The sequence below is a fragment of the Xyrauchen texanus genome, chromosome 5, assembly GCF_025860055.1.
Source record: "Xyrauchen texanus isolate HMW12.3.18 chromosome 5, RBS_HiC_50CHRs, whole genome shotgun sequence".
NCBI lineage: Eukaryota > Metazoa > Chordata > Actinopteri > Cypriniformes > Catostomidae > Xyrauchen > Xyrauchen texanus.
This window is the reverse complement of record NC_068280.1, coordinates 22,284,133-22,305,495: the sequence shown is the minus strand read 5'-3', so window position 1 is coordinate 22,305,495 and position 21,363 is coordinate 22,284,133. Positions and strand designations below refer to the sequence as shown.

Here is a 21,363-nt window from a genome sequence, read left to right as displayed (position 1 = left end):
CATTGCTCTGCATAATTTTTTCAAATTGTTCAACAAAAATGCGTTCGTTATAGCCATTGCTAGGTGATAATACACAGTTTACATCAGATTTCAGACTGGGGCCTCTCAGTGAAATATTAATAAAACTGGATTCACCGCCCATCTGTCTGGAAAATGACACCATCTCTGACAATGCATTGTGCACAGATGTACTGTATTCAGCAAGGTCTGTAGATATTAAATCCCTTAAATTTAGAGCCCTGTGTATCTCTATGCCATTGAAACGCGGTCTTGGTACAATTGTGAAATCTTTTACAACACCTCCGTTTCTAACCAATGTTTCAATATTATTCTGACTTAAACCTACATGGGGGTCATTCGTGTCTGATAAAATATTGCTTACACCACCAGTCTGTACTGCATCAAAAATCAGGTCATCCTCATTATTACCATCCTCGTGCTTTTTTATCATTGCTTCTAATCTTTCACAAAGGTTAGGTCGTGAGACCCCCAGTTTGTCATTATATTTTTGGATCATGTCTTCTAATCGTTTGCGTACTTTAGAGCACAAGGGGCCTGATATTAATGAGGATGAACTGTGTGATGATGGTTCTAGTGACTGATTTAACATTTCACATTCTTTATTGCCATTAGAATAATTTAGACATCTTCTCTGTGTTTGAAGAATAACCTCTAATCTAGCATTTAAATCCAAATAGGCAGGACCTAAAACATCTATCTGTTGATCGATTATGCTTTTTAGCTGTTCAATATTTGACAAATGATCGTATCTAGTCCTTGCAGAAGGATTTTGTTCAAAGTCTGGTTGACAATCATGCAATTCATCGTCTGAATGTGTTCTTTTACTCGTCATATTGAAATCTTTTTTCAATACTGTTTTATTTTCCACTGATTATACACATACACCAACTACAAAAAAAGCACAGGTCACCTAAATAATACAAAACAACAACACCTTTTTAACACAAATCAATCATAAACACAATTATACACATACCAGCTACAAAAAAGCACAGGTCACCTAAATAATACAAAACAACAACACCCTTTTAACACAAATCAATCATAAACACAATTAGTTATTTTATATGTTCTATGACAGCATTATTGATGTTAGTCAATATATTTACCATGAGCTGGCTTTCTCGGAATCCGTCCTGGAGAATCTTTTCAATTTTATTCAACATCTCGCGATTGGCACCAACTCGATCGAGAAGAAGCCGTATAAGACTTCCTTGTTCTTCTGAGTTTGTCATCTCCATGTGGAAGCAGTCACAAAGATGTCCCTCACGAACGCATCATTATCGAAGATTGCTGTGGGGTCTTCGTCAATTTGCAAACTGGTAGCGTACAAATCTATATAAAGAATGAGAATATGTGTATTAGCAAGGGGTTACCATTTTTAATGATGTTAGTGTGAATCGTACTCACCAACTGATTCGTTTAACACAGAAGGTATTTGACGTGACGTTGTTTGATCGCTTCTCCTTTCTCCTGATGAAGACCCATGTTTTTTTTCTCCAAAATAGTGTCTTGCACCGTTTCCAGCTGGGGGTACAACATGTAATCGAGGGCTTCGTGAAATCCTCGGAATTGGACTAACGGGTTTGTTGCGTCTCCGTGAACTGAGTGACAGTGATGTCTTCGCTTTGGGTGTAGCAAACCCCGGTTGTGAGACAAGCGTTGACAAGTCAACGTTTGAAATATCTACAAACACCAAAACTACATTTTTGTTTTATCAATATTGCATAATCAAAATAGAACACAAGTAATGTATACATACCTTGCAGTACACATCTGTTGACAGATTTGCTCTGACCCGTTGTTTCATTAATTAACGGTTCAGTCACTGAAAAATAAATAGAAAATATTCACATCAGTACTAAGCAATTCTAATATATAAATACATAAAAATGATCTTTATGTAAACTTACGCAGTTGATCGATGCAATCCAGGTTTTCATAATCGTTGATAGGGGCTGAATTACGTACAAATAAAAATGATTTAAACGCCTGTTAAAAATTATAGGTACCAAAATGTAAAACATCAATATTTAAAAAATCACATACTTCTGAAAATAAACGCCATTTTAAAGACCTTCACTCACTCACTGCCAGAGGAAGGGGTTGGGGAGGGAGGGTAATGGGGGACAGGAATTAAAAGTTCAAAGGTACTGCAATTAAGTCATAAAGCATAGGCCATATATTTTTTGTCACAAAGTTTCACAATCACACCACAGCTATCTGGCGCCATCTTCTGTTTAAATCTGGGTTCATGAAGCATCGCGACAAACTCAAAATGACGTATATAAAAGTTTAAAACACATTTTATTCATGTCTCTTTTATATAATTAAAACTTAAGGGAGTGGTGGTGGCGTAGTGGGATAAGTACATAACTGTTAATCAGAAGGTCACTGATTCGATCCCCACAGCCATCACCATTGTGTCCTTGAGCAAGGCACTTAACTCCAGGTTGCTCTGGGGGATTGTCCCTGTAATAAGTGCACTGTAAGTCGCTTTGGATAAAAGCGTCTGCCAAATGCATAAATGTAAATGTAAATAATTCTCAACAGAAAAATACACTTCCCTTAGACAACAATTGATCTCATTTTGTTTTCATACATTTAAACGACCGCACATCTTGATTTAACTCAGCGGCTGTTTTTATTATAATATTATTGAATGTAGGCCTATTAGCTTGTTTTTAGTAGGCGGTTGCGCGTGAAGAAAGGACCCATTAATTTACAATATTAATATGTTTAGTTAAAATCTCTTTTAGAACTGAATAATGCAACATTGGGACGTTTGATAGTTTAATCTGTGCCTGAATCATTTAAAAGGACTGCCGATAGACTATACCAAAACCCCCGTTGTGAAAAATTAAGAGATCAAAGATTTAATTTGACACTTCGAAATCTTGGCGTACCTTATCACTACAATACCCCATGAACGTAGATCCAATTAACAACCCTAAGGTCTGGTCAAAATACAAATTTAATTAACCCCCAGTCATTTCATCGTCTTTATGTCTGAGTAATAAAACGAATTATCATTACACATCCCCACCACAAAACATCTGTCGATCGTCGCCTTTATGTCTGAGTAATAAAATGAATTACCCCGCCGCATGAAAGCGAGACCCCCGCTGCTCAGTGCCTGAAAGTCTGGATCAAAAAACGCGTTATCAATTTGGATAATCTCGTGAAATAATTTTGATTGGAAAAATGCAATACAGCACGTGTTAAAGTTACAATTTATAATGCATACTATTTCAATGAAAACTCATACTATTTGGTTGAAAATACGTTTTAGTCTCTGGTAAAAATAAATAACCCTTGTTAATCGTTTATTCATTATTTTAAAGTGTCCGTCTAAATGAGTTTGCTCTGCCAGTATCGTCTGTTTGCGTAAAATAAACTAATATCATTCAATATCCACTGTTTTAGAATCTCATGGTTAAAAATAAAAAAATAAAAAAAATGTAACAAACTTTTGTATTAAAGATATTTCGTCAGAATTAGTTTTTAGTAGGCAGTTGCGCGTGAAGAAAGGACGCATTAATTTACAATATTAATATGTTTAGTTAAAAGTTCTTTTAGAATTGAATAATGCAACATTGGGGCGTTTGATAGTTTAATCTGTGGCTGAATCATTTAAAAGGCTTGCCGATAGACTATACCAAAACCCCAGTTGTGAAATATCCAGAGATCAAAGCTTTAAATTGACACTTCGAAATCTTGGCGCGTCTTCACCCCCATGAACACAGATCCAATTAACAACTCTAAGGTCTGGTCAAAATACAAATTTAATTAACCCCCAGTCATTTCGTCGCCTTTATGTCTGAATCATAAAATGAATTACCCCGCCGCATGAAAGCGAGACCCCCACTGCTCAGCGCCTTAAAGGCTGGATCAAAAAACGCGTTATCAATTTGGATAATCTCGTGAAATAATTTTGATTGGAAAAATGCAATACAACACGTGTTAAAGTTACAATTTATAATGCATACTATTTCAACGCCAGTATTGTGTTTGCCAATCTGAACATTTGGTTTAAAATACGTTTTAGTCTCTGGTAAAAATAAATAACCCTTGTTAATCGTTTTTTCATTATTTTTAAGTGTCCGTCTAAATGAGTTTGCTCTGCCAGTATCGTCTGTTTGCGTAAAATAAACTAATATCGTTCAATATCCACTGTTTTAGAGTATTAAAGATATTTCGTCAGAATTCTATATATAATAAACCTGTTTACCAAAATACTGTATATTCTAGTGAATGTTGTTAAAGTTTTTATAATGTTAGAGTGCTTTTGTTGTATTTACCAACTTGATATGTTTTTGTTTTAAAACAAAATGTCAAAGTTTTCGTTAAATACATTTAAACATTTAAATAATACTTTAAAACACACAAACACTTCCTAAGATTAGGAGGAGTTAAGCCCCACCCCCGCGGAGGGGGCTTGTCAACTGATCTTACGCCATTGTCATTTTGGACGAGATTGTGAAAGGACTTTAAACGGAGTCGTGTAAGATTTCTGTCTTATATAGTTAAAATTATATATTATGTTTTTAGAAAATGTATCCTGTTTGCTAGGTTAATGTTAAACATCGTCTTACTTACATCACTTATCGCTGAATGAGTTCATGAAAAGGATTTTAAACGGTAGATTTTGTGCTGCATTTTACAATTTATGCTATTTAAAATGCTCTTTGTTGAAATACAATTTTTAAATACATTTTATGTTTTTGTTCAGCATCTTTAAAGTGACATTGCTAGAGATGTGTTAGACAACGTAATGTTTAAAAACACATTTTCTTCTCTTTGTCAAAAGTTTAAAAAACAAAACAGTTTTTTCACCAAGCATTAAACCCCAATAAAGACATCATTTAAACACATTTTAAACGTAATACTACTTTTTTTGTCATCTCAGTTTTCCATTAAAGATTAATAATCTTTCTACTCTTTTAAATACACCGATGGGGGTATCAGAACAGACACGTCATATCACAGCATGTACAACTGCCGGAGGGAGGGGAGGGGGCGGAGGGAAAGGTCAAATGTACAGCAATTAAACCATAAATCAGGGCCATAAATCATTTTTTGTAACAACGTATATAATACTACTAACAAGCAATAGAGTTATTTGAGTTCATTTAGGTTTTTGCTACATTTTAGTAGTATCAAGTAGAGCCTACATTTTATTTTCCTATCAAAGAAACTCATTTTCATTCTGTGTGAACAATGTCCACAATTTAATTATGTTAAACCAACAATAGTTTTTTCAGGGTGTCAAATTTTTGATTTTTGCCTTGTTTTGGCATGAAATACTTGATAATCATTTTGTTTAATAAGCTTCTCATTCCAAATCTGGAGAGATTTTGTCATCTCCTCTATGTTGTTTTATTTAGGGTTTGAAGTTAACACTCGCCAACCCACCAAATGTACAAATCGTCAGTGGCAGTTAACTCCATCACTCTTACTAGCCACTATGGCAGGTGACATTTTCAGGCTTTTTTCTGTATTGGAAATTCTGTTAATGTTGGGAGATTCTGAGCCACTGCCAAAGCAAATTTAATTGTATTCATCTCACATTCAGAACATTATAAGCACTAAATATGCCTCTTATAACATACAAGTGCATGTGTGCTGAGCAAATGAAGTGCACTTTCATGCGAACCGCTGCAGCACACATCGATGTGCTCCAGTGGTTAGATCATCAGAGCTCTGGGGCAGTGAAGAGCAAAACTTGCATAATTCAGTCTGGCTTAATTCGATATTGGAGACCACATAACTTATGTGGCCCATTCAGGGCTGCCATCACATGTGTCAAAGTAGTACTGCCATATTTTTATGGCAAGGTGAGTAATGCAAAAATGCCCAAAACACTTTTTATGTTCATTTTACGTAAGCATATAACGTTGTGTTCTTTTTTGAGGAGACAAAGTCAAGTTCAAATCATTCACCCAGCTGGGGATCTTGTCTGCTTCGCCCGTAAGCTCCGCTCGAAAGACCCCGTTTCTCCTGTGTTCCCTTCTTTTCTACATTTCTGACCCAGGGTGTATTCCTTTGTTCTTGTTTTTTACTCTTTTGATTGGCTGGCCCCTCAGTCCTGGGATCCCACTTTGCTACAAAATACAAGGGAAAACATAATGCTATCGTATCTGCTGTGTGAAGAGGAAAACCTGTCGTGGAGTGTAAAACAGTCTTAGTGCCAGAAACTGTTTGTAAAGATCTCCTCCAAGGGATGACACTTGACGCAGTGGCTCGGAGGTGAGGTGCTTTATTATTATCAATGTGCACACAGCACTTTTACACAGAAAGCTTAATCACGCACAGTAACTCTTAAGTCAGTCTCCCTCTCCATGGAGGCCCTCTGGCTGCCTTTTATGCCGCTCTCCCCGTGCTCACTGAAATTAGAGACAGGTGTTAGACATAATTTAGCTCAGGTGTAAGTGCCCTTACCGCTTTTCTCTCCAGGATGGGCGCTTGACCACGCCCCCGCTGCCACATACCCCCACCGCCCGACTCAGGCCGGGGCATCATAGGCCTGTCTACCACTCCCCCCCATTTCTGGAGAGGAAGTCGGCGACAGCCATCTGCACCCCGGTCTGTGGACCACCTTGAATTTAAAGGGCTGGAGGGCCAGATACCAACGGGTGAGCCGGGCATTAGTATCTTTCATGCGATGGAGCCACTGCAGTGGGGCATGATCCGAGCAGAGGGTGAAGGCCCGCCCCAGCAGGTAGTAACGGAGGGTGAGGACCGCCCACTTGATGGCCAAACACTCCTTCTCCACGGTGCTGTACTTAGTCTCCCTTAAGGAGAGCTTACGGTTAATGTACAGCACCGGGCGCTCCTCCCCCTCCACCACCTGCGAGAGTACGGCCCCCAGCCCTCTGTCTGAAGCGTCCGTCTGCAATACAAAAGGGAGAGAGAAGTCAGGTGCATGAAGAAGCGGCCCCCCACAAAGTGCGGCTTTAATCTGCATAAACGCTTGTTGGCACTGCTCCGACCATTGGACCGGATCTGGAGCCCCCTTTTTAGTGAGGTCAGTCAGCGGGCTGGTGACATTCCAAATAATTAGGCACAAATCTCCTATAATAGCCAGCCAGCCCCAGAAACTGCCTCACCCCCTTTTTGGTCTTGGGTCTAGGGCAAGTCGCAATCGCCGCGGTTTTGTCAATTTGGGGACGCACCTGGCCAAGACCCAAGTGGAACCCCAGATACCGTACCTCCATACGCCCAATCACGCACTTCTTAGGATTTGCTGTGAGCCCCGCCCGCTGCAGCGATCTCTGGACGGCCCTCAGATGTTGCATGTGTAAGCGGCGTAAGCGGTGTGAGGTCTGAGGATCCGATCCATAAGACGCTGAAACGTGGCTGGTGCCCCAAACAAACCGAAAGGAAGTGTCACAAATTGGTGTAATCCAAACGGCGTATTGAAGGCGGTTTTCTCACGGGACATTGGTGTCAAGGGGATCTGCCAATAACCCTTCGTTAAATCCAAGGTCGAATAAAAATGAGCAGTACCTAACCGATCGAGCAGTTCATCAATATGGGGCATTGGGTACGCGTCAAATTTAGACACCGCATTGACTTTTCTGTAATCCACACAGAATCGAACAGACCCATTGCTCTTGGGAACAAGAACAACCAGGCTGGACCAATCACTGTGGGATTCCTCTATTACGCCCATATCGAGCATCTCATCCGATTCCTCCCGCACTATTTTCTTTTTATGTTCGGGTAAGCGATAGGGGCGGCAACGGACCACCACGCCCGGCTCGGTCTCGATGTGGTGCTGTATGATGTTTGTACGGCCCGGTAGAGGGGAAAACACATCTGCAAATTCCTTTTGTAAATCGGAAACCTCTGTGAGTTGACACGGTGAGAGGTGGTCTCCACAAGTAACCGGAGTGTTGAAACTGTGGGCTTTGTTTACCTCTGGTCCGAGCTCCGCCCTCTCCGGAAATACCGTGGCCAACGTCACAGAGGCCGCCTCCTCCCTCCATAATTTCAGGAGGTTGAGGTGATATATTTGCCGCGCACCCCCTCTATCGGTACGTTTAACCTCATAATCGAGATACCCTACTCGTCGTGTGACCTCAAAGGGTCCTTTCCACTTGGCGAGTAATTTAGAGCTCGATGTTGGGAGCAATACAAGTACCTTATCTCCCAGTGCAAATTCCCTTAGCTGAGTACCCCTGTCATACAGCCGGCGTTGGTGTTCTTGAGCCTGGAGCAAATTCTCCTGTGTTAGTCGCCCCAGTGTGTGGAGTTTTGCTCTAAGATCAAGAACGTACTGAATTAGAAGGTCCCTCCTCCCACACTTCGCGGATGACATCGAGGACCCCGCATGGGCATCGCCCGTACAGCAGCTCAAACGGGGAGAACCCTGTGGAGGCTTGTGGGACCTCTTGTACTGCAAACAACAGGGGGTCCAGCCACTTATCCCAATTTCTAGTGTCATCGTGTACGAATTTACGAATCATGTTCTTGAGCATTTTATTAAATCGTTCCACTAGGCCATCGGTCGTAAAAGCTAGTGCGAATCGACTTAATGCCCAAGAGCTCGTAAAGTTCGCGGAGTGTTCATGACGTCAACATTGTGCCCTGATCGGTGAGGATTTCTTTCGGAATCCCCACCCGGGAGATTATCTTGAAGAGTGCCCCTGCAACACTACGTGCAGAGATGTTGCTCAGAGGCACTGCTTCCGGATATCGCGTCGCGTAATCCACTAGGACTAACACGAAGCCATGCCCGCGTGCTGACCGTTCTAATGGCCCGACGAGGTCCATTCCAATTCTTTCGAAGGGGACCTCGATCAATGGTAGAGGGCGCAATGGCGCTTTTGGGGTGGCCAGTGGGTTTACCAGCTGACATTCATGGCACGCCGCACACCATCTGCGGACATCACTGCCAATTCCCGGCCAATAGAAACGGGCTATTAGACGGAGAAGTGTTTTCCGTTCCCCTAGGTGACCGGCCATAGGATTATAGTGAGCCACCTGGAAAATCATTTCCCCGCGGATCCGTGGAATCAACAATTGGGTCACTTCCTCTTTTGTTTGAGCGTCCTGAGTCACTCGATTTAGCCAATCTTTAATCATGGCAAAATACGGGTATTAAATGGCGATGCCTGGCCGAAGCTGTTGACCATCAATTACTCTCACTTGGTCAAGAGCATGTTTAACGGTTTCGTCCCGCGACTGCTCTAGAGGGAAGTCCCCCTCAGGAAATTCCCTGAGAGGAGGGGTGGCCACCTCACCCCTTCCCTCGTCATTCAGAGCAGCCGAGGACGGCCCCGGCTCCGCCTCCCCTGCCAGAGCATCGCACACCTCTTTATGCAGGACCCATCCGCACAAATACCCTCCAAAATATGTGACCCGTCACGGAAACCAGTGACACAAGTCGGCAGCACAACTTGTGAGCAAAATGAGAAACAAGTGTTTTTTTCCAAAATTGGTGATTTCCGCTTTTTTGCAGAATCTGTTAGTTGAGATCATGAAGAAGCCTCTCCATGTTTGAGATAACAGTATTGGTATATTTAAAAGCGTACATTTTGAGGTTGAAATCGGCTTGTTTTTCGGAGATTCTAGCATGCAGTAGAGGCGTGTCATTGTCTGTGTGTATTTCCGTACTGAATAGCCGCCGGCGCTTTTGCCCCGCCCCCAACAGCGTGGCTACTTATTATGCAGCGCTCTAGCCGGCTCTATCTGATATCAAAATTCAATGAAGATGGACGCCGCAAAGAATGTCGCAGACGAGCTGAACCGTGGCCATTACAACGAAAATGTTTTGAAGTACTTCTTCGACAAGCCGGATGCTTATGAACAAGCGTTCACTGATTCTGAAGACGATCTGAGCGACGATGAAAGTGGCATGATAAGACTGAATAATATCCCTAATCTACAACTGAGCGAAGATGAAGACGAGGAAGAATGTATCGGACTGGCGTCAGACGAGTTGGACCGTAAGATATCAGAGGCTATATCGATAGTAACATTTGATGGGGATATAGATAGAGAAATGGGGAAAATCCGTAACTTTGACTGTAAATGTTACACGAGGAGAAAAGAGAACTCTCTGCATGGGAGACAGTCTTGTAGCCAGAAGCTTTCTCCAGACATTATGTACAACATACGGCTGGATTCTTTAGCTCGCGGAAAAGAGTGGCAGGACATGCGAATTATTGGACATTTAGAGGCAAACAGGCGCACAGTGCAAACTTCGGAGATGGTTACATCCACAAAGAAGACCCCGACAAAGAGAAAGTGTGCCCGAACGACTTATTTCATTGGAGGCAACGAGATCTGCAAGAATACTTTTCTGTTTCTTATGGGGTGAGTTTCCATAAACATCAAAGTTTGTCGTTTTTTGTTCATTCTAAGAACACGTACACGTTATCTCATGTTTAGTCCATGTTTAGACCTTCCAATACCTACCTATTGTTTTTAGCTAGCTCAGGACTGTCGTTTTAATTGTAACGTTAGCTGCTAATCGTTAGCATCATATCACTTGCCAAAACCCCCATTACTATAATGAGCTTTAAGATGGTAATGTGAGCTTCTGCTATTAATTTGAATAATGCTTCAATTGCTTGAATTGACTGGTGTTAATGACTTAATTTAGGATTTTTTAATCCTTTGACTCGAACCAGGTCTAACCACTAACTGAGGTCTAAACCAGGACTAAAACAAGACTAAACCAGGAAGTACAGATACAAGCTCTAAAGTAAGTAAAAGTAAAAAGTATTCATCATAAAATTTACTTCAGTAAAGTAAAAGTACCTATAATTTGTACAATACATTTTGATATAGGTGACAAGATGCCTGTTAGCAAGACCATGATGTTAAACGTTTTTCTTATTTCCCCTTTTTTCAGCATTGGCAGAGACACCCTGGCTGATATAGTCAAACACTATGAGGAGAATGGGGCAAGACCACGTTTGAGGAAGAAGCACTCATTGCCACGTCCACCAGCCAGGTTCATCAGCCCTGAGGATATCAACAGAGTTGTGGACTTCATAAAACACTATGCAGAAGACAATGCCATCGTGCTGCCTGGCCGACAGCCTGGGCATAAGGATTGGCATGTGAAGTTGCTGCCAACTCATGTGTCCAAGGCCTCAGTGTGGCGTCTCTACGTGAAGTCTGCTAAGGAGCTTGGTATGTGTAAACATTGATTTAAAATTGAGTGCTTATAAAGTGAAATAATGCGGAGCACTATTAGCAATTACAATACAATTAACCATAAGCAATATCTGTTTTTCAGGTGAGCGTGCAGTTTGTAAAACCAGCTTCAAAGCACTGTGGAACCGACTTCTCCCACACATCAAAAGTTGCCGGCCACGCACAGATCTCTGCTGGCAGTGCCAAAGCAATAACGAGCAGCTGATACGAAGTGCAAACCTCCCAGATGATAGAAAGTCTGAAGCAGTAAAGAAGCAACAAGATCATCTTTCCCTTGTGCAGAAAGAGAGGGCTGTGTACAACGACATGACTGCTGCCTGCAGAAAGATTTGCTCTGGCTCCAACCTGTCTTTTGGACCATCCCTACCAGCAAGCAAGAAGATTAGGATGCATTACAGTTTTGATTTTGCTCAGCAGGTAATATTTCACACACATTTACTTCACTTTACTTTATTAATGTCCCTTAAAGGGCGATTTGGTGCATGAGAATAAATAGTGCAAATGCAGAATAGCATCAATATAGTAAGTTTTATCTTTATTAGACAATTATGAATAGATGCAAATTTAATTTAATCTAATCCAAGTTCCCTCTCTCCCTCTGTCTCCTACAGTTACACTTTCCCTCAAACCCTCTCCAGCCAGGACCAATGTACTTCCTGACCCCACGGAAATGTGGCCTATTTGGTGTTTCATGTGAAGGGCTGCAGAAACAGGTGAATTACCTGATTGATGAAGGCATGTCATCTACTAAGGGAAGCAATGAAGTCATCAGCTACATGCATCATTTCTTCGGCAACTTTGGAGTTGGAGAAACAGAGGTGGATCTTCATTGTGACAACTGCAGTGGGCAGAACAAGAACAACTTCATGCTCTGGTACCTTGCCTGGCGGGTTGGACACAAGCTTCACGATAAAATTGAAATCCACTTCCTTATTGCTGGCCACACCAAGTTTTCCCCTGACTGTGGCTTTGGACTCATCAAGCAAGCCTACATGAAGACAAGAGTCAACACTTTGGCAGACATCGCTGAGGTACTTTAACTTTACTTTGCTTTAATGACTTCAGTGCTGTTTTCTGTTCTGCTTCAATGAAACATTTAACTGAAGATCTTTTTTTTCTTCCTCTCTTCTCTTTTTTGTCATCAGGTTGTGGAAAACAGCTCTCCTGTGAGTCACCTCAATATCCCACAGCTTGTTGGAACGGCAGAGGGCAAAGTTTTAGTCCAGACCTTCGACTGGCAGCAGCATCTGACTCGCCACTTCCGTAGACTCCCACAGATCAAGAGTTATCAGCACTTCAGGTAATTGAAACTTTCATTGTGTACATACAATATAACATAGCAACAACATACACATGACAGTTTTTTATAAGAAAATACTTTGCCATGTTTAAAATGTCTTATGTGCTTTTTCTGTCACAGCTTTGAAGCCAAGAGACCAGGTGTGGTGCTTGCAAAAGTCACCGTGATGCACAACCTGTCGAATATCAGCTACTGCGCTGACGGAGCAGATCTGCCCCCTGTCGACGGTCTTCCTGTCCTGGCCCCACCTGGACTGAAAATTGACAGGCAGACCTATCTATATGAAAAAATCAGGCCATTCTGTGCTGACGAGGCAAGAGACATCACATGCCCAGCGCCAAGGGTCACAACACAGAAGAGTCCACAGAAGAGGATGCTGAATGTAATTTCATTGGACTGTGTCACAAAGACCTTTTTTCTTGTTTACAACACCTGCAATGTCACTTTATCAACCAACCACCTGAATTTAGTTTTACATTCTTGTATGAAAAGCACTCAGTGTACATAAGAGTTGCCTATACAGTTTTATCGGTAGATGCTAAGAGACATTTATTTATTACCTGTTTGCAAACTTTTTTTTTCTTTGATGGCACATTTTCCTGACCTTTTGCTCCCCTGTGCTTTACAGCTTTACAGGGGAGCTTTACAGGGGTATGGCTTATCTAAATGAGATGTAAATGAGCCCTATTGTCACTCCCAGCAGCAGAGAGAGGTGAGAACTGCACAATCTTTTGAGGCCGTTTTCTCCCCTTTTAGCTTTTTTGAGTGCCTACCTTCAAATGGCCACAACTTCTCCAAATATTGTCAGATTTCCATGTGTTACAAATCGTTGGAAAGCTTGGAGACTACACTTTCAGAATCTGTGAATAACTCAAAATGCCCCAAAACCGACTTGTGTCCCTACTTTCCGTGATCGGTCACATATCTTTAAAACTCGGCCAATCAGTACCCAAGATTAGCGGATGAGTGAGGCGGGAACTAACCACTGCCTCCACACTATGGTTTCTTCCCCTGAATTTAATCGCCAAAGTCACCATGGGATACTTGTGAACATCCCCATGCACACACCTCACCCTCACCAGTTTAGCTAAACCCAAAGCCCCGGGTTGAACCAAGCGTTGTTGGATGGTGGTCTGATTGCAGCCAGTAAATACCCCCCCTGATCCTTACCGGAATCCGGTATGCTCCAGCCTGATTAGGGGCAGCCTGCGGGACGTCGGAGACCCGCACCACCGTCCCCACCTCCATCAGCGGACACTGATCCCGGAAGTGGTCCGGGTCTCCGCACCTCCAACAGGCTGGCCCAGGCGTTACGGCCGCATTTGTGCTGGTGGGTGCCCCCACCTGAGGAGGAGAGCGGCTGAATGACGGGGAAGGGGAGGGTACATTCTCCCAAGGCTGGGAAGCTGGTCTCTGGTACACTCCACGCCTGCGCGGGGCAGGAACAGGCCCTGGGGAGCGAAAGGACATAGGGGAGGGGGAGAAGGCAGGGGCAGACACAGGGGAAGGGGAGAGAGAGAGAAGGAGGGCTCGTCCGCCCTCGGGATAGCCGCCAGATGGTCCTCCGCAAGACAAACGGCTTCCTCCAGCAACGCCGGGCGGTGGCACCTGACCCACTCCGCTGTTTTCCGGGGCAGCCATTGGCCAAATTGCTCCAGTACCACCTGATCGACAACTCCCTCGACGTCACGGTCCCCCGCGAGCAGCCACCTCCGACAGGCGTCCCGGAGCCGTTGGGCAAATGCGAACGGGCGATCGGACTTTTCCAACTTCATGCCCTGGAAGAGCTGACGATTCTCTTCCGGGCTCCGACCGACCCATTGCAAAATGGCTCTTTTTAGGTCTGTGTAGGCCAGGAGGTTAGTTGCCGGCAGTTGTTGAGCCGCGAGTTGAGCTTCCCAAGACAGGAGAGGAACTAGGCGGGCTGTTCATTGTTCATGCGGCCAGCCCCAGATTTTTGCCATTCGCTCAAACAAATCAAGGAAGGCCTCAGGATCATCTGCTGCCCCCATCTTCTGTAACGTGGGCGGGGGCAGCGGCTGTGGCCGCTCCGGGTGTCCAGGGTCGCGGCTGTGGCCAGTGCTGGCCTCCTGGCTCAGGAGGCTCCGGATGGCGTGCCGGTCCTCTGCCTGAGCCTGCATGATCTCAAAAAAATGCCGATCCTGGTCCTGCCAGAGCTCAAGCAGGGATTGTTGATGGCTCTGGTGTAGTGTCACGAGGGACTGGAGGACCTCCGTCAGCTGGGAGGACTCTACGGGGCGACCCATCTCCATACTTGGACAAACAATTCCCGGGTTTCGGCACCAGTGTAAAGATCTCCTCCAAGGGATGACACTTGACGCAGTGGCTCAGAGGTGAGGTTCTTTATTATTATCAATGTGCACACAGCACTTTTACACAGAAAGCTTAATGACACACAGTAACTCTTAAGTCAGTCTCCCTCTCTATGGAGGCCCTTTTATGCCGCTCTCCCCGTGCTCACTGAAATTAGAGACAGGTGTTAGACATAATTTAGCTCAGGTGTAAGTGCCCTTACCGCTTTTCTCTCCCGGAGGGGCGCTTGACCATGCCCCCGCTGCCACACTGTTCTTGACAGGATTCTCTTCCACTACTCCGCCGCACTGGCGGTCACCTGTAAGGCATAAGGCTATAACATGTCATTATTTACAGTATTTTGAGTGCTGGATTTTCTCTCTTAAGCTAACCGGCTCTCTTCTTCTGCTCCACTCTCTCCCTTTGGGTGTGGTACCTCGGATAAGGGAAATGGCCCTCCCCCATTATTTTGTTCTCCCTCTTTCGTTAGGGTAGTTATTATCAACCTAATTATAAGGGTTCTAATGCATGGTATACAACAACATCCACATACCACCATTATTGCTGGCATAACTCCAATAGACAGGATAATGCTCACCATCATAACCTTATATTTTCCAAACCAGTTCCCCAATATGTCATCTAACATATCCTCCACCCCACTGTTTTCTGCTAATTCGGCACTGAGGGCGGTCAATCCTTCCAGTGCTTTTGTCACTGTGCCATCTGGGGAAGTATTGTTTGGAATAAATGTACAACATGCTGTTCCAAACATCTTACACACCCCTCCTTTTTCAGCTAGGAGCATATCTATTGCTATCCTATTTTGGCCTGTCATCATGCTGGTTTTATCTAATTGTTCACTCAGTCCTTCCACAGAGTCTCAGGTATTAATGAACACATTTTTGCTGGTTGTAATAGATGTAATTAATCCCATCCACGTTTTTGTTGCTCGTGGGCCATACAAAAATGTATTCAAATCCTACACCTATTTGGCAACGAGCTTTAAATTCACTCGGAACTCCTCTAGGGACCCATATAGCATCAATATTTTTTAGGACTTCTCTTGTAGCGGTTTTCCTGCCCCTTTGCTGCTGATAATAATTCATCACTTGTGAAGGGCAATGAAAAAAATGGCATCATTAGCTGTATGGGGGCACAACTTCCTGTCCAGTTCAGGGGTAGTTTAGGGTATATTATATATTTATATTTTCCACAGAACCACCAAACATCTGCTCTTGCATGTTTCATATTAAGGAGACCGGTTATCTGGGTTTGTCCTATAGTTCTGCTTGTGTGGCAGCTAGTAAGGCTTCCTACCTTGGGGCCTGTTGGGTTTGTTGCTTGTAATTCATGAGTAATTTCCGGGGTAAAAAACAAAGGGTTTGGGCAAAATATAGGCCATAGTGTTCGGTAACAGGAGGCTGAGAGAGGTGCAGTTGGGTGGGGACATTTCTACATATAATTTTAGCAAGCACTTTTCACCTTCTGAGTCATTGTCAGTATTCAAGGGGAACAGGGTGGTTCCCAGAGCTGGTCTTGCCATAGCACATGCTACACATCCTGATGCTCTGTGTTGTTTAGCCGTATAGAGCATCCATTCTAGCCACGTATTTGTCATCAAAACCTGTCTCTACCACCATTACTTCTCTGATGCTAGTGCGATTAGTATATATTTCCACTTGGTTTGTGGGTGATGTAGGTATTTGATACACAGGAGCTTTTTCAGGTGAGTTTTGGGGAGTTGTTTTCCTGTTTACCTTAACCTTCACCTGTTGGTATGTATCTTTGCCCCTATGCTCGATGGCGCACCGGTACTGTCCTGCATCTTTTATTGTAACTTGTCAGATTACGCTGGTTGCAGTGTTGTTTGTGCATGCAGGAATCAGTGAATATCTTCCCCCCCGAGGGGGATGAGGTAGACACTATGATATCTTCCCAGTTACATGGCTCTTTACATATGTATTTTTGTATGCTTTCATGTAAGTGACGTTGTTGCCCCATCCTATAAAGGGCCCACACTTTAATGACACTGTTGTTCCATCTTTCAAACTATATTCTTTGCTGACCAGTTCCCAGAGCCCTGTAGCTTGGTGCAGGGACACTAGGATCAGCAGTTGTACAAGTAGTTGGGTCATTTTATAAGATTAACAATTTCCCAAAGCTGTTCCGGCGAATGCAAGTATTAACACTACCGTTAAGCTGATTCCCACCCAGAACACGCAGCAGATGATACTCCTAGCCCCAGTCCCTTTTTTAGTTTTCAGTTTTGTAGGTGGTGATGTGGAGGTTCTCTTACTTGCAATAGTAAATGGGGACTCTGAATCGTCCCCTATTGCTGCTTCTATTTTTTCAGGTATTTTGGAAAATTCTAGATATCTATCTTTTCATGCAGCCCAGCCAAATCAGTTCTAACCTCCGCAGTTGTGCATGAGGGGGCCTGTGAGGGTACACAATGTGTCAGGTGGTGCCAATTAGCTCCTGTCTTACCCCTTACTTTTAGGGAATGGGGGTGCACTCCACCACTTCCCACGGCCCTGTCCACCTGGGTTCAGACCACTTTCTCTTGTGGACCTTCACCCGTACCCAGTCATCAGGCTTGACAGGAGGCTCCATAGTCTCTTCCTCGGGTTCCTCTGTGTTTCTCACCTGTGAAGACAGTACTCGTGTAATGTTAAAGAGTGCCCTGATATATTCATCTTCCTCTATTTGCCACAGATCCAGGGCCGGTCCGTGACCCCCTTCTCTGGGCGGCCCAGGCATGGGCCTTCCAGTCAACAATTCATGCAGTGAGAGGTGTGTCTTTCCACTCTTTGAAGAGCGCATAGACATCAAAGTTAATGGTAATGCATCTACCCAATTCAATTTCGTACCATTGCATGTTTTGGCAATTTTTCTTCCAATTGGTCTCCAGAGGTCATTTTCCTTTTTTGCAACCTTTTGCAGCCACTGATTCTGCTCATAAGGCCCTGCTTCATGTTGCATTTGTTTTATGTGTTCGATTGTTAGCTCTGGTCTGATTTCTAACTGCAAACACACCATTTGACCTTTGTATCCGCCTGCTTCTTTGGCAGCTTTGTCTGCCGCAGCATTCCCTATCGCTACTGGGGTGTTACTGTTTTGGTGACCTTTACATTTCATTACAGCTACCTCTTTTGGCATGTGTAAGGCTCTTAGTAGTGATTTTAACTGTTCTGCATGCTTCACAGGGGTCTTTTGTGTGGTTATGAATCCTCTTCTCATCCATTGTGGCCCATCAACATGTACTGCTCCGAAGGCATAGGCAGAGTCGGTGTAGATATTTACTCTTTTGCCCTCACTTATTTCAAGTGCTTTGGTGAGTGCGGTGATTTCAGCCAGCTGAGCTGAGGCCAGTTGTGGGATAATTGGAGCATCCACTATGGGGATATTTTCCCCTTCTTGTTTAACCACTGCATAGGAGGCCATATTCCCATGATTTCCCTTATGGCAACATCAGTCGCTGTACAGGGTTATGTCTGGTTCATCCAGGGGTTTTGTGTGTAGTTCCATTCTCATCTTCAGATCTTTTGCTGCCCTGGATTCAGTCATGTGGCTCTTGTCCTTCAGAGTTCATTCATTTTGTCATGTTTACCCCTGTGGCAGTGTAGGTAATATGAGGTTGTTTCAATATTTCAACAATCTTTAGTTTTCTTACTGTTGAAAATGTGAAGGCTGCTGAGTTTAGGTATGTCACCACTCCATGCAAGGTGTTCACTATGAGTGGATGAAACATAACGATGTGGGCCGTTTTTTCTATTGCTTTGCAGAGTGCTGCTAAATGTCCCGTGCAACTCACCTGGCCTTTTTCCACATTGTCCAGCTTTGAGCTGTGGTACATATGTACTCTCCTTTCTCCCTCCTTTTTCTGAAACAGAACAGCATTCACCACCCCTCCTGTTTCAGAAACATCCAGGAAGAAAGGCTTTTTATAATCTGATGTACTGAGGTATGTCGCTAGTGCCAATGCCTGTTTCATGTGGGTGAATGCCTCGTCAGCTTCTGCTGTCCATGAAAGGGTAGCAGCAAAGTTCCTGTGTCCTACCTTGGCCATCATATCCCTCAGGGGTTGTGTTAATTCCACATAGTTTGGTACATGCTTCCTGCTGTATCCGGTAAGTCCTAAAAAACCCAAAATTGACCAAAACACTCTAGTGCTCTCAGATTGATTTCCTGGTGCCATATCTGTTCCCATATACATAATCCGTTGTCCCTCCTTTCTCACCACTGCTGGCTGTCCTGGGAACATTATAAGCCCTTCAGGGGAGCATATTATTTTAGCTCCTATTTTTATGAATAAATCTCTTCCCATTAAGTTTACGGGGCATTTGGGTGCATATAAAAATGAATGTGTCAAATTCTGGTTGCCAATATTATTTTCCAATGCTTTTGTATATTTTTGCTCTTCAATTTTCCCAGAGAATCCTACAGTTTCTGTAAATAAAATCTGTAATGCATGACGCCATTGCACCCGTATCTGCCATAAGTTGCATTCTCTCCCCCTCTGTTTCACACGTGACCATTGGTTCTTGTTCTGCTGGTAGTGCTGCACCTGTGTTTAAATTCTCTGGGCCTCCTCATTGTCCCTGGGCTGTCCCAGGGCTCTGCGTCCATTCTTCCAAAATCATTTGATGAGTATGTGAAGGGTTGTGTTCCTGCGGTGGGTAAGCATAACCATTTAATGTTAGGGCTCCTCCTCTTCCTCGACCACCTCTTTGATGTCTATTGAACTGCTGGTTTCCTCCCAGGCATTCTCTGGCCCAATGTCCAGATTCCCCACAATTGAAACAGCCATTTTGCATTATACATTGTGTAGGTTGCTGGGAGTTATTGGTTGGGGAAGGTAAGGGGGCCCACTTACAGCAGGCAGCCCTTGCCATGTTTGCCATTCATCCTGTTGTTGCGGTATGGGGTGAAGTTTGTATTTGGGCACCGGGTCCTTGGTTATAGCTCTGGGGCATGTTCATTGCAATCTGGCATTTCTCTTTTTTATTCTTACTTGCTTCATTATCCTTTTCTGCAACTTGCATCTTCATTAACCTTTTGATAAGGGTTTTTAGTTCCTCATCTCCTTCACTTTGTGTCTGGTGGTGTTGGTTGTCATAATAGATCCAAGGATAGATCCAAGATGGCGGTGCGGTAGTGCGCAGCGGCCACTCCAGATCCATAATGGTGCTATCTTCCCTCCATCAAAGATATTTACAAAAAACACTGTATCCGCAAAGCATTGTGGATGACCCCACACACCCCTCACACAAACTCTTTACCCTCCTGCCGTCTGGCAAGAGGTACCAAAGTATTTGGGCCCTCACGGCCAGACTGTGTAACAGCTTCTTACCCCAAGCCATCAGACTCCTCAATACTCAGAGACTGGTTTGACACACACACAAACATGTGTCCTGAGTTGCACTTTAATTACTGTCACTTTATAACTGCTACCTCAATAACTGCTATGTGCATAGAACACTATCTCATAGTATGTTAAGTTAAAATTTTTAGAAACTGCCATCTTTTTGAACTACTGTGTACTGGTTGGCGCTGCACTGTCTCTCTCTGTGCCTATTGTCCTGTTAATTGTAAGAAATTTGTTGTACTGTCCTGTACATTTTACATTTACATTTATGCATTTGGCAGACACTTTTATCCAAAGCGACTTACAGTGCACTTATTACAGGGACAATCCCCCCGGAGCAACCTGGAGTTAAGGGCCTTGCTCAAGGGCCCAACAGTGGCATCTTGGTGGTGCTGGGGCTTGAACCCCCGACCTTCTGGTCAGTAACCCTGAGCCTCAACCACTGAGCCACCACTGCCCATACATGTTTTGCACATGTTTGCACGTGCACTTTATATAGGTATATAGATATGTATAGGTATTTTATATAGGTATTTTATTTAGTTGTGTAGTCTCATGTGATTCTGTGTTTGTCCTATGTTGTTTTTATGTAGCACCATGGTCCTAGAGGAACGTTGTCTCCTTTCGCTGTGTACTGTACTAACTGTATATGGTTGAAACAACAATAAAAAAAACACTTGACCACTTGCCTTGACTAATGTGTCAGATGCACCTGCCATCCATTTCATTCATCCCAACTATATCTTCCAGTTTTTGTTGGACAGCTTTCGGCAGCGCCTTCACAGCGGCAGCCCTCCAAAGCACACCGGTGCTTTCGCTCTTGTTGTGCAATTCACCAGTGCTTTCTAGCCATGCTTCCTCAAAGCGTTTCAGAAACGCGTGCATTTCTTCATCTAGTCCCTTCTTCAAGCTGTTTAAAGCATTCATTGAGCGTGTGGTGGGATAAGTGGTTCTCACAGCATTCCAATACTCTCTCCTTACGTTATTAAAAGGGATGTCATCAGCCAGTTTGGTGCATGCTGCCATCATTTCAATTATTTGCATCTTTAATTGTCCCTCGACTCTTCCCAGTAATGCCCTTAAATCTCCCAGACACAATCGGTCTCCAGATGTAAATTTTTTCTACATCTATTATCCACTTCTGTCCTCCATTCACTAAGGGAGGCAGCTTTCCCACCAGTGCTTC

General features: G+C 43.6%; 1 protein-coding gene and 1 long non-coding RNA gene across 2 annotated transcripts; both read left to right on the top strand.

Moving 5' to 3' along the window:
- Positions 1-10,226: 10,226 nt before the first annotated feature.
- On the top strand, positions 10,227-11,040 carry LOC127643591 (uncharacterized). Its single transcript, XR_007970536.1, has 3 exons — positions 10,227-10,344; positions 10,662-10,735; positions 10,886-11,040. It is a non-coding gene; the product is annotated as an uncharacterized LOC127643591 (long non-coding RNA).
- Positions 11,041-11,324: 284 nt separating this feature from the next.
- On the top strand, positions 11,325-16,516 carry LOC127643507 (uncharacterized). The gene is made up of 5 exons (XM_052126308.1): positions 11,325-11,610; positions 11,805-12,224; positions 12,339-12,493; positions 12,614-12,875; positions 16,391-16,516. The coding sequence occupies exons 1-5, from the start codon at positions 11,500-11,502 to the stop codon at positions 16,514-16,516; spliced, it is 1,074 nt and encodes a 357-aa protein (XP_051982268.1). The 5' UTR covers positions 11,325-11,499.
- Positions 16,517-21,363: the final 4,847 nt, after the last annotated feature.